The sequence below is a fragment of the Ornithodoros turicata genome, chromosome 8 (assembly GCF_037126465.1).
Source record: "Ornithodoros turicata isolate Travis chromosome 8, ASM3712646v1, whole genome shotgun sequence".
In the NCBI taxonomy this organism is placed as follows: domain Eukaryota; kingdom Metazoa; phylum Arthropoda; class Arachnida; order Ixodida; family Argasidae; genus Ornithodoros; species Ornithodoros turicata.
In genome coordinates this window covers 931618-943315 of record NC_088208.1, presented here as the reverse complement: position 1 = coordinate 943315, position 11698 = coordinate 931618, and the positions used below count along the sequence as shown (strand labels likewise).

Below are 11698 nucleotides of genomic sequence, written 5' to 3'. Positions count from 1 at the left end.
ATGAGGAACCTGTAGAAGACACGGCCCGTGGCTTTCCAGTTCCTATCGCCATATGGCAACGAGTTCGCCTGACTTTCCGCGAACATAAGATGACGACAATAGGGTTTCACTTCTGATGCACGTGTATCCCATTCAAAAATGACATTCTCCATACTAAGAACAGCGCAACAACCCAGCCAACGACAACAATAACACAAACACATTAGAAACTGGAACGGTTAAATACTGTGAGACAACCTTTCTTTTTCATTACTTTTGTGTTTGTTTGTTTCAATTAACATACCCCATCCCCCATCCGCGACATAACTACCGTTTACTCGTGTTGTATTACCCCTCTTAAATCAACGATAGCATCTTCGCCAACTAACATATCTTATTACTTTTGCAGTGTCACACTACAACAGTGCTACTTCGTTTCGCAGTCAGCAGTGTACCTCGTTCTTTGTTCTGTCTTCATATTAGAAGAGGAAGCAGATCGTTCCATTCCATGTTCTGACTGATCGGTGCTTGCTCCCTGTTTCGAACCATCATCTGACCATCAGTCTCTTCAAAACAAAGTACGTGGATTCGTATTTTTTCACCCGAACATATGCGCTTGGCTTACAGCCAGGTATACACTCCAGCACTATACCAAACGGATAAAATACGGCAACAGCACTCTGAATCATGGGTCCAACTCGTACTGTAGGAGCAAGATGCACGAACCTAGCCTAACGTAACCTAAGTATAACCTAGGTTATTTGACCCCTGCAGCCTCCCTGTCATTGTCACTGGTAGAAGTGTCGTTACCGTAGTTTAGCCGACACAACTAGCAACGCTCCAGCCTGAGAATACCTGCCTGTGTGATGTTCGGGTCAGTCAAATTAAGACAATAGTCTTGAGGCACTGAGCGTATGACATTTGCTTAATGTGCTTTATTATCACGTCCTATACAAAGAAAAATGTAGTGCCAGGGAGGTGGTATATGTTGATGGCGTTACAACTATATACTTCCGTGGTGGCGTTACTGTCCGTATGCTTGACTTTATTCTTGGATCCTTACAGTACGCAGGCTAGTACCCATTCACTAGGTATGAGTACAGATATTGGCGTGCCCAAGGTTGGGGAACATTAGAGCGTTTTAGTACATCGTACGCAAAGGCGATTATGTACGCAACAGATAGCGTTCGTGATTCTGCGCACTGCGCGAAATTCTCTTTCTGTTATGGGCGTGCGCAGAGACATCAACGCTATGCCTTACGTACGCAAAGGCGATAGCGCACGAATTACGAAAACTCTCTATGGGTTACTTGGCTACTTGGTCTCTATTGGTTGGTTATTTTGCGAAAGTCTTATTTCTAGGTGACAATTATTTGCAACTCTTGCGACAACGAACGAGTTATCTGCAACAACCCACAACTTTGTGTGCATAAATTGGACGTTTCTTGCCTACAGCGTCTTTTAACCATTTGAGATGGAAAGTTTAGAAAGATATATTTTGTTATCAGTGACATTTCTCCAGTGAAAAGAAAAAAAAGCTACACAGGCCACGCTTGACCGAAGCTGAGAAATTTGTATCACGTGAGGTGCCAAACCGCTGAAACGCTTTTTTTTCTTTTTTCTTTTTTTTTTTTGATACAGGAGTAGCTACTGATACTACTGGATTGTGCCTTCGAAGTCGACAGACGCAAACTTTGCCTCTTGAGATTCGCGGGCGTTTAGAGCAAGGCTGCTTATGCAGTTTGATGACAGTATTTTCGTCTACGCGTATTGAACACTAGCATTATAGGAGCGGATTTTAACCCCGGCGGGCCGCACATCAAACAACACACGTTTAGCTGGTCTATTCGGACTGTGCGTCGCCTAGAGGGCGCTGTCCTCTTCATATGTCCTCAAGTGGATGTGTACAGCTTCGTCCAACCTTAACTTGAACACGGCGCCGGCCTGCGGAGCAAGAGGGACGACACCCTAGCGGCTCTAACTGGAATTGACCGGAGACATGTTGAGGGCTGCCCTATACTCCCGTCACGGGGGTGGCCGTTGCTCCGCTTCGAACGGGCGCTTACTGTTACGTAGATATTTGTTATCTACACATAGTTCCAGTCTGTTTTTGAGATTGCTGCGGGCTATTGAAATCTTCGCCATCTGATTAGTGATTGACCGCGTCGTTAGCAACCACGTTAACAAACATGTCACTGGTATGCGTCACATTGCTGTAGCAGCGTCACATTGATTGGAATTAAACAATAGAGTGAAAGCAGTGGAATAATAACACACGTGAATGCATTGCGCTGGAAAAGAGTGTTGCTTAAAGCACCACGTTCCGCGCGACGTTGTATCATGTGTTCGCGATGGCCAGCCAGTTGACAAGCTTGTTCCATATTCTCCCAGTGATTCCCCTTGTGTCGCAGTCGATAATACATGCTAGCGAAGAAAATAAACGTGTTAACTAAATAATGTTGAGTAGCCGGTGCTCTTGTGAGTGCTACCCTTTATTTATTTCACCAAACAACAACAACGAGGATGAGCGGCTTGCTATACGTCGAAATAATTCATAGTAAAGAAAGCCTTGTAGAACGTCGTAAGAATGGAATTTTCCATGCGACGTCACAGTGTGGTTACTTGCCCGCTTTATTCACACTGTTCACTGTCCATTACCACTTCCATGCTGCTTCAAGAATAAATCAAGTCCGTTATGCGAGCGAAATTATCTTGTAGCGCTTGAACGCACAAAGCCTTTCCCGTTTTAATAGTAAGGAAACGGCAGTCTTGAGGCGACTGATGTCGCTTCACAAGGATATCAGATGGCACAAGCTCACGTAATCACCGCAAACAAGCTGGAGCGTTACGTCTCCTACACTCTTAAAAATGAACTTCACCGCATAGCACGCTCCTAGCCAACCATTATCTCGAATGATATCATTATCTGCCCTGATTTGTTGAAAACAGGGGGCGTACGCCTTTTCTGTGACAATTATGAACAGCATAAGTGTCACAGAAATGGCGTACGCCCCCCGTTTTCAACAAATCAGGGCAGATAACGATATCATTCGAGATAATGGTTGGCTAGGAGCGTGCAATGCGGTGAAGTTCATTTTTAAGAGTGTATCATTGCCCGTTCGAAGCGGAGCACCAGTTCTCAGACGGGCACCCCCGTGATGCGAGTAGGACTGCCCTCAACGCTCTCTCCCGATAATTCCAGTTGAAGCCGCTAGGGTGTCGTCCCTTTTGCTCCGCAGGCCGGCGCCGTGTTCAAGTTAAGGTTGGACGAAGCTGTACGTCAGCACTGGCCACGGAAGTAATTTCAAGGCCTGGACTTCTTAATCTCAACACTGTGGACCCATACCGCTGGTTCGCCATCAACGAAGCGACCACTACAAATTCGCAACCATTTCGCATCGCATCATATGCGATTTCGTCGAAAGCGAAAGAACATAAATCTGGGCATTTTCACTCATGTTACGTACTAGGCTATGTGGTGGCATTAATTATTATTATTATTATTATTATTATTATTATTATTATTATTATTATTATTATTATTATTTATTGGTCCATCAAGGGGCCTTTAGGCCATTACATGAGGGAGTGAGCACGTATGCAACACACTGGCACTGTACATCAAACAATGAACATAGACTAAAAAAAAAAAGGACAGCAGACAGAAAAAGATTATAACAAGATGAAAAGCAAAGAATATATCTACATTAGAGACCAATGATGTGCGTGTACATGGGGCGACAATGGTCAAGTGAACTCGGCGATTAATGCGTTGGTAAATTGGATATGATCCGTGAGTTCTGCAATATGCCGTGGGAATTTATTCCAATCTGATGATGTTCGTTGAAAGAAGGATGCCTCGAATGATGTTGTACGTGACCGAGTTAGTAGTACCTTATGTTGATGGTCAACGCGGCAGGAAAGGTAAGAAGGGGAGCGGGTGTAACTACTGCGGAGCGCGGGAGAGTGACAGAACTTGTGAAATAATGACAGCCGTTGAATCGTGCGACGTGTTTTAAGGTCGGTGAGCTCAGCTCGGACCTTGAGTGAGGTTAATTAATGTCAACAAGCGCTTTCTTCATGTGACATGCGCTGCGATTCTCGTAGTTATTTGCGTACTCACCAATGCAACAGCGTTATCGCGACTCTTCAAATGTTCGCACGCTACATGTCCACGCTGCGCTGTCTTCGAGAACGCTGTCGTGTCAGATAATTTCGTTATACAGGGTGTTTCACGAAAATAGCCCGGCTGAATAATTCGAAAACGTCGCCACCTATCGGGAAACTTTTCTTTGTTTTTGTTAGCATCCTTGATGCGCCGCCCACAAACTAGTGTACAGGGTGTCCCAGAAAACGTGTCATTGAATTCTTACTATCATATGAAAAAGAAACTACGCCACCCAGAATCATGCGGTCAACGGCATTTATTCTTACTAGGTTTTGGCCACCTCCTGATGGGCATGTCGTGCAAAGTTTAATTATGGAAATTTGTGCAGTGTGAACTCGGATATTTGCCAAGTAACGGTCACTTTTTTACCCCACCAACATGAAGAGTGTGCCGAATTTACTCAAATTCAAGATAATTGACAGTGATATTCAGAATCTATCCTGTCGGGAAGAATAGCCGACATTGCCGTACACTCTTAAAAATGATGGTGGTGGTGGTGGTGATGCTGAAAGGGCTTGCCGTTGTCGGCCTCACGTATGTGGGCAACGTCACGACTGACGCCCTGGGGAAATGTGCGTCCTGGGCCGACTTCTAGGGGAACTGTGCCGACATATGTCTGAAAGCGTCTGAGGAAAACCCAGGAAAAACCCCAGACAGCACAGCCGGCACCGGGAATCGAACCCGGGTACCTTAAAAATGAACTTCACCACATAGCACGCTCCTAGCCAACCATCATCAAGAATGACAACATTCTCTCCCCTGATTTGCTGAAAACGCGAGGCGGAGCCTATTTTGTGCCATTATGTACGGCACAAAATTATGTACGGCCTCTCGTTTTCAGCAAATCAGGGGAGAGAATGTTGTCATTCTTGATCATGGTCGGCTAGGAGTGTGCTATGTGGTGAAGTTCATTTTTAAGAGTGTAGCGACTGGGGCAGCCGCCCACGGCGACCTCGTCAGAGAGGGTGCTGAACGGCAACCTCTGGTAGGTTGGTTGGACAGTATTGTGATAGAGCTTCAGGTGACGAAGCTACGGTTGATTTTGGCTCGCGCTGAGCGGTTGTTTTGTGTGCTTGTTGTGCCGGTCCGCGCTGCATTCCAGTCGCGGTTCCACTTTGTAATAAACGTTGCTGTTGCTACTCAATGTCTCTACTAGTTATCACAACTGGCTTCGTGAATTTGGAAAAGCGAAAGTGGAAGTGGAAATTTGGAAGTGGATACTGGTTCACGGGCCACGTTGCTGGATGACCGCACGTTTATAAAGCTTGGGAAGCCGAAGCCAGAGACTTCGCCTTATCGACTACGCGGTTTGAATAAGGGCGAAATTCCACTTCGTGGACAAACGGAATTGGATGTTTCGTTCGGAAACCGAACGCAAAGGTTGCAGGTGTTGTTCACACGAATGGAACACACGAATTTACTTGGAAGAGAGTGGATTAGGCGACTGGATATCGACCTCAACAGGCTGTTTGTGGGGAGCGTCGGTATTGCCAAGGAGTCACAAAACGAGATTTTGGGAAAATTTTCAGCGCTCTTCCGCCCTCGCCTCGGAAGGTGCACGAAGTTGCTGGTCCATCTTCATGTACGTGAGGGGTCACAACCGAAGTTCTTCAAACCACGTCCTATACCTTTTGCCACAAGACAGGCAGTAGAGACCGATTTACAACGTCAGGTGAAGAATGGAGTGTTGCAACCGGTGGAGGTATCAGATTGGGCGACACCAATCGTGACCGTGCCCAAACCAAACGTGGCCGTGGGTGTCTGCGGAGACTTTAGTGTCACGGTTAACCCGCAGCTGGCCATTGCACAATGTCCCATTCCAAGGCCGGAAGAGCATACCTTCAAATTAAACTCGACGAAGAAGCAAAAAAAAAATGCTTGTTACAATTACGCACAAGGGTCTCTTCCAATTCCATCGTATGCCTTTCGGGATAGCCTCGGCACCTGCTGTTTTCCAGCGCACAATGGAACAAGTTATCTCAGGACTGCCGTCTGTGGCTTGCTATCTCGACGATATTATTGTCACGGGCCGTAACGACGAAGAGTCATCCAGCTCGACGAGTCGAGTACCTCAGAGACTTCGCGGCTTGCGTGGACCGGGAACGTTCGATCCTTCGAAGGAAGAATGGAACATGTTTCAAGTGAGGTTCCTCGCTGCTATTCGGGTAGGAAGAGTTACCGACGACACCGACAAGAGAGATCTCCTCCTTCTTCGTTGAGCCCGGAAGTTTTCATGCGCCGGTACAATCTGCAACCCAAGGACGTTATGGAAGTTTCTTCCAGTGACATCATGGCAAAGCTGTCGGAACATTACACACCGAAGCGGTTCAAAGAATTTGAGCATTTAAAGCTCTTCGACAGGAAGAAAACGAGTCGGTAGACTCTCAGCCATTGTTGACCGCTGCGAATATGAAGGCGAGAGGGACACCCGGACTTGCTCGTTGTTGACAGCTTTCATCGTTCGCGGATCCGAGGGTGCGAGCAAGACTTGTCCTGGAAAAAGAGTTGATGTTGGAGTCAGCCATTCGTTTGGCGGAGAGTTCGTTGGCGGCTGAAGCAGAATGACGCCAGCTTCATTCTAAAGTTCCTGTCCATAAGATTGCGGGACCAGTAACCGTCAGTCGCAGGTGCTTCCGCTGTGGAAATACCAACCACGGACCCGATGCATGTAGATTCAAAAAAGAAGGATGCCACTCTTGCGGGAAGGCTGGTCATATAGCTAAGATATGTCAGAATGGACGTGCATCGATGTCCACCGGGAAACACAAGCCTAAGCACTCGAGCAGAGTCAAGCTGGTTACGGACGTGTTGCTGGCAGATGAACAGGACGGACGATATCTGACTTGTTACCTTTTGGGCAAGGATATCACAAATGGCGACGAGTCTGAGCTTCTACGATGCTAGTAGCGGACCGGCAAACAAGCACACAAAACAACCACTCAGCGCGAGCCAAAGTCAACCTTAGCTTCGTCACCTGAAGCTCTGTCACAAGTATAAAGTAGGAATCAAGATAATTTGAATTTACGGTCTACGGGAGTTTTCCTTTCTTTGTTTACAAGGCTTCTGACGACAGTGAGGCAGTGTGTGTCTGCGCGGGGGAGAAGGCCCTGGCCCGGGCGCAAACTCCCCTCCCTCGCGACGGCTGTGAGTGCCCCCTAACGAGAGGATTCACCCTAACGACGCGCTGTGTTGCCTGCAGTACCAATGGATAGCAGTACTTGCCTCACTTTCATTCTTGTATGGTGCAGGACATGGGATGCCTAAAACAGATCCGGATTATGCTCTGGAAAAACATTTGGATTCAAACCATTCTGCGTCACCCGTGCCTAACTGCTGTGGAGATCGTCTTTGCGTTTCTGTTTACGATCGCGCTTCTAAACGCTGCCTACTTGCCAGACACTGGAGGGGCATCCTACGTTCCTGCAAAGGTTCATCCGCCTGTGGTTCCCCCAGTGCTTGCGAAATTGAGGCTGGTGTACGGACCGTCGTCTCCATATGCTGCTTTTATGGTATCGAATGCGTTTCCAGATTTGGAGGGTAGGTATCACATTTCTCTAATATTCGACGTGATGGGAGGTTAGCATAAACATGACTGTAACGAAACTTATAGTGGACTTAGAAACCCAATATCCCTAAAAAGGATAAAAGTTCCTGAAGGAGGTATAAGAGGTTCATCACCCAGCAATAGGGCCGCATATAGTGGCGTGTGATCTCGATAAAATTCATGAAAATAATGACGACGATGAGGTTCGGGTAATGGACAAGTGATCAGGATGTGTAGAAGAGAGAGCTATACCCCACAGCTGGGAGATCCGCATTAATAACTGACAATACTGACAATACCTAAACTGACAGCGGGGAGTGGAATGTACTTGATATTGATCAGCGCTATGTCATCACATCGTGGAAGGATCGTCGATAGACGTGCACAGGAGACTGTCACACAGGAGATATAACTGCACGAAACGAAGCATGACTGGAGAATGACTGTACTCAATAACCAGCGGACAAATTATGTATATTGGTGCTTTTTAGGAAGCCATGTATTACAGGTAATACACATCAGCTAGAAGCATCGGCATTATAATACCTCACAATACTGTTTTATGTCAAGTACCATGCACTCAACGCATCATAATACAAAATGTGAGTATTGCATCTCATCCTTGGTGTATGTGGTGTCATCACTATACCTCGAATTATAATACCTCAGAATACTGTTTTATGTCAAGTACCATGCACTTAACGCATCATAATACAAAATGTGAGTATTGCATCTCATCCTTGGCGTATGTGGTGTCATCACTATACCTCGAATACAATTGTACGAAACAGAGCCACCAATATACTGATGCATTGCTTAGTCCTCATCGAGAACGAGTTCATCTTTTGCAAGAGTCGGAGGCATTTGTATCAATGTTATATAACTTTTCTTCAAAGCATTGTTCCACCTTGTAGCTTTAAAACGAAACTATGAGAATGCAAAAAAGAAAAAAAAAACTGGAACTGGAAGTTAAGCTGTACGGCCGATGTTTTTAAATATGTCTTGGATGGTTGCCACGTGATGGTGCGACATATGAGCCAAGATCGAATAGCAGTGTTTTCCACGTTAAAGGGACTATGAAACGATTTTTTTCTTCGTTTCGTTCGAAAGAATACATTTTTCTGAGTCTAGAACCGAAATTTTACTTTCGTCGCGCGAGCGGACTTCTCGGGAGCGAATTTAAACGGAGCGGCGAAGGGAGGACAGCTGGCGCCGCGCCGTGGGGAGCTGCCGAGCGGAGACACAACGGGTAACTTGACGCGACCACGGCCGGCTCAGCAACACGTCATCGTGACGTGTTGCCGAGCCGAGGAATTCCACCAGGAGCATGCGCCGTAGGATCCCGCATATGCGTTCATCGGGAGTGGAAATCTCCATGACAGCAGCTTTCGCGCGATCGGCAGATTTCGGCAGTGGCGGCAGCCACAGCGCGAGCTCGCGGCATTACTTGCCATTGTGCAACACCGGTGACGTAACGGAGAACCGAAGTGCGGTCCGTACAGTTACACCATCGGCAGGGAAATATGCGCGGGAGAGGAGGAACGCCGAAGAGACATTTGCAGCGCGCGCTCCTCGCAGAGTGGAGCGATTTCGTCGGGAAAAATTTGTGGCATATTAGTTTCTCTGCGGGAAGAACAGTTTCCATCGAAAAAAAGTATGGGGGTTCGGGAAATTTCATAGTCCCTTTAATATGACTTACTAAATACACATCTGTCTGACTTTGTGCAGATCCTACACAGATCCCGCCTGACCCGAAGAAGTCACGACCATTTGTGGAGCTCGGCGAAATGAGCGAGGTGCAAGAGAATTGCCAAACGAACGACTATTGCGTGTTCCTACATTCAGATGGATCCAACACGAACGACCTGAACTACAGTGTCGTGGTTCACGTTAACATGACGGATGACCTCGGCGTATTCAGACAGTCGTACTACGAACCGGTGTCACCCGCACTTCCAATGATCGTCTCTCTTCAGGCGCAGATTGAACGGGCTCACTTGAAATGGGTTGAACGAAACGTGGCTCCGTCAGCGCTAAGCGACCAGGTGAGACCAAAGGTTTAATGGGAGAGTTTCAGAAAAAGAGGTTAGGTGGCGACTACAACTATACTTCGTTATGACGTCCGTGACACGACTGTAGAGTAGGCTCCTACATTCTGGTTCGTGGTAATGGTGAAGCGAAGACCAAAACGAGGTTGGGGTGGGGTTAGGTTGTGTCGAGACACGGCAAATTTTTTTAATGGAGAGGACTTAAAAATGGTACTTCGAATGAACTCTGTATAATTTCAATATCACAGTCTTACTTTTGTTCGAGTTTAACACACGTTTATTACAGTAAATGTAGGAAATGCAATAGCTTGTGGAAACCCGTGTCTCCACAACCTCGGGGCGTCAGAGACTGGGAGATTCCAACGGTATACCGCCAACACCGTCAAACAAAAAGGAAGACAGAAGAACCACCGCACCCAAGCAGTGCCCGTGTATTTATATGTACCTGACCCGCCCCCCTAACACGTGTCGTCAACCACCTGTCCCGCCATCTCGTGGCAAAATCAATAAACGAGAGCGATAGCTCATATCCCCCCACTCTCAGGCGTCCCACCCGTCACTCATAGTTCATCGGCGGACATCTCTAGGACTACGTCCGCATTCGTCCTCGTTGGGGAGGAGGCCTTCAGAAGGTGAGGCCTGAGCGTTCTGAGCGTGGCCAATGCTGTGGCGACATCTCCGTGGGTCGGCTGCTGCTTGGCCTTCTGTAGTGGGCCACGTCGGCGGGTGCTGCGATGAATTTCTGGTACACCGCAAAGCGCTTGTGCTGAATGCCTAAGACAGTGCAAGAGTCTGAGAACACCTTACTTGAAGTAGGTTGCATTGCCAGTGATCAACTGAACGGGAAACCCGAACCGGCAACAGGTGTCGAGTAGTTGTTTTCATACTCTCTAAGAAGTCAGCGTCCTGAGAGGAAGAGCGCTCAACCCACTTTGTGAAATGATCAGTAACCGTGCACAAACAAGTACTGGTTAGCTCTAGGACTACTAAGGGAAAAGGTCCCGTCACATCACAAGCAACTATTTGCCAGGGCCTATTGCTATGAACTGGCTGTAAGCGCCCAGGGGGTAAACCACCACGAGGTTTTGCTCTCTGCATATCGAACAAGTACGAACATACTTAGTTACATCCTGCCTCATTTCGGGCCATGTCGCAACCTGACATAACTTTTCATAAGTTTTCCTGGCACTGCTGTGACCTGCCAATGCCGAGTCATGAAAGTAACCTATGAAAGACTTACGCAACTTCCGTGGCACCACGACTCTGCTTGGGGATGAGCCGTCATCGTCTCCTGGGGTATGTATCTGAACAGGACGCCATCCTCGCCCAGCAGATAGGAGTCCTGCCGTCCGTCAGTCGTTCCGGTGCCTGCCGAGTCCTGCTCAGCTAACCATTGAGACACCCGCTGACAAAGGCCGTCCGCTCTCTGAGCGTCTAGGAGCTGCTCTCTGCTCACGACCGTGCCCCAAGACGAAGATACGTCTTGTGCCACTTGGGCTGCTGCCAGACGTTGAAAAGGCGCCTCGGTGCCTTCCTCTTCCCCCTCCTACAGAGGCGTACGGGATAGCGCGTCTGCTACCACGTTCATCAAGCCCCGCCTGTACTCCACATTGAAGGAGTAGCCTTGTGGCATCAGGGCCCACATGGCAAGACGTCCAGACGGGTTGTGGAACTGCTGCAGCCAAGGAAGTGCCTGGTGGTCAGTGTCTACGGTGGAAGTGGTGCCGTCCAGGCAGGGATCAAACTTCCTGTGAGCGAAGGTGATCGCTAGGCACTCATTTTCCGTGACGGAATAATTCCGTTCTGCCGGATTCAGCGTGCGACTTGCAAAAGCCAGTAGACACAGAATAGCGTCATGCCCCTGCAAGAGAACTGCGCCTACACAATAAACGCTAGCATCTGTTTCCACAACAAACGGTTTGTTCAGGTCGGGCAAATATAGCTTGGCCGTATTAGCGA

General features: G+C 47.8%; 1 protein-coding gene across 1 annotated transcript in view; it reads left to right on the top strand.

The window, feature by feature from the left end:
* The first annotated feature begins 470 nt into the window (after positions 1 to 470).
* Positions 471 to 11698, top strand: part of LOC135366337 (ATP-binding cassette sub-family A member 17-like) — an 82961-nt gene continuing 71733 nt past the window's right edge. Inside the window, exons 1-3 of the mRNA XM_064599008.1 lie at positions 471 to 557; positions 7396 to 7684; positions 9420 to 9736. Of these exons, the coding sequence (XP_064455078.1) occupies positions 7399 to 7684; positions 9420 to 9736 (603 nt within the window). The 5' untranslated portion in view covers positions 471 to 557; positions 7396 to 7398. The remainder of the gene's footprint in view (positions 558 to 7395; positions 7685 to 9419; positions 9737 to 11698) is intronic.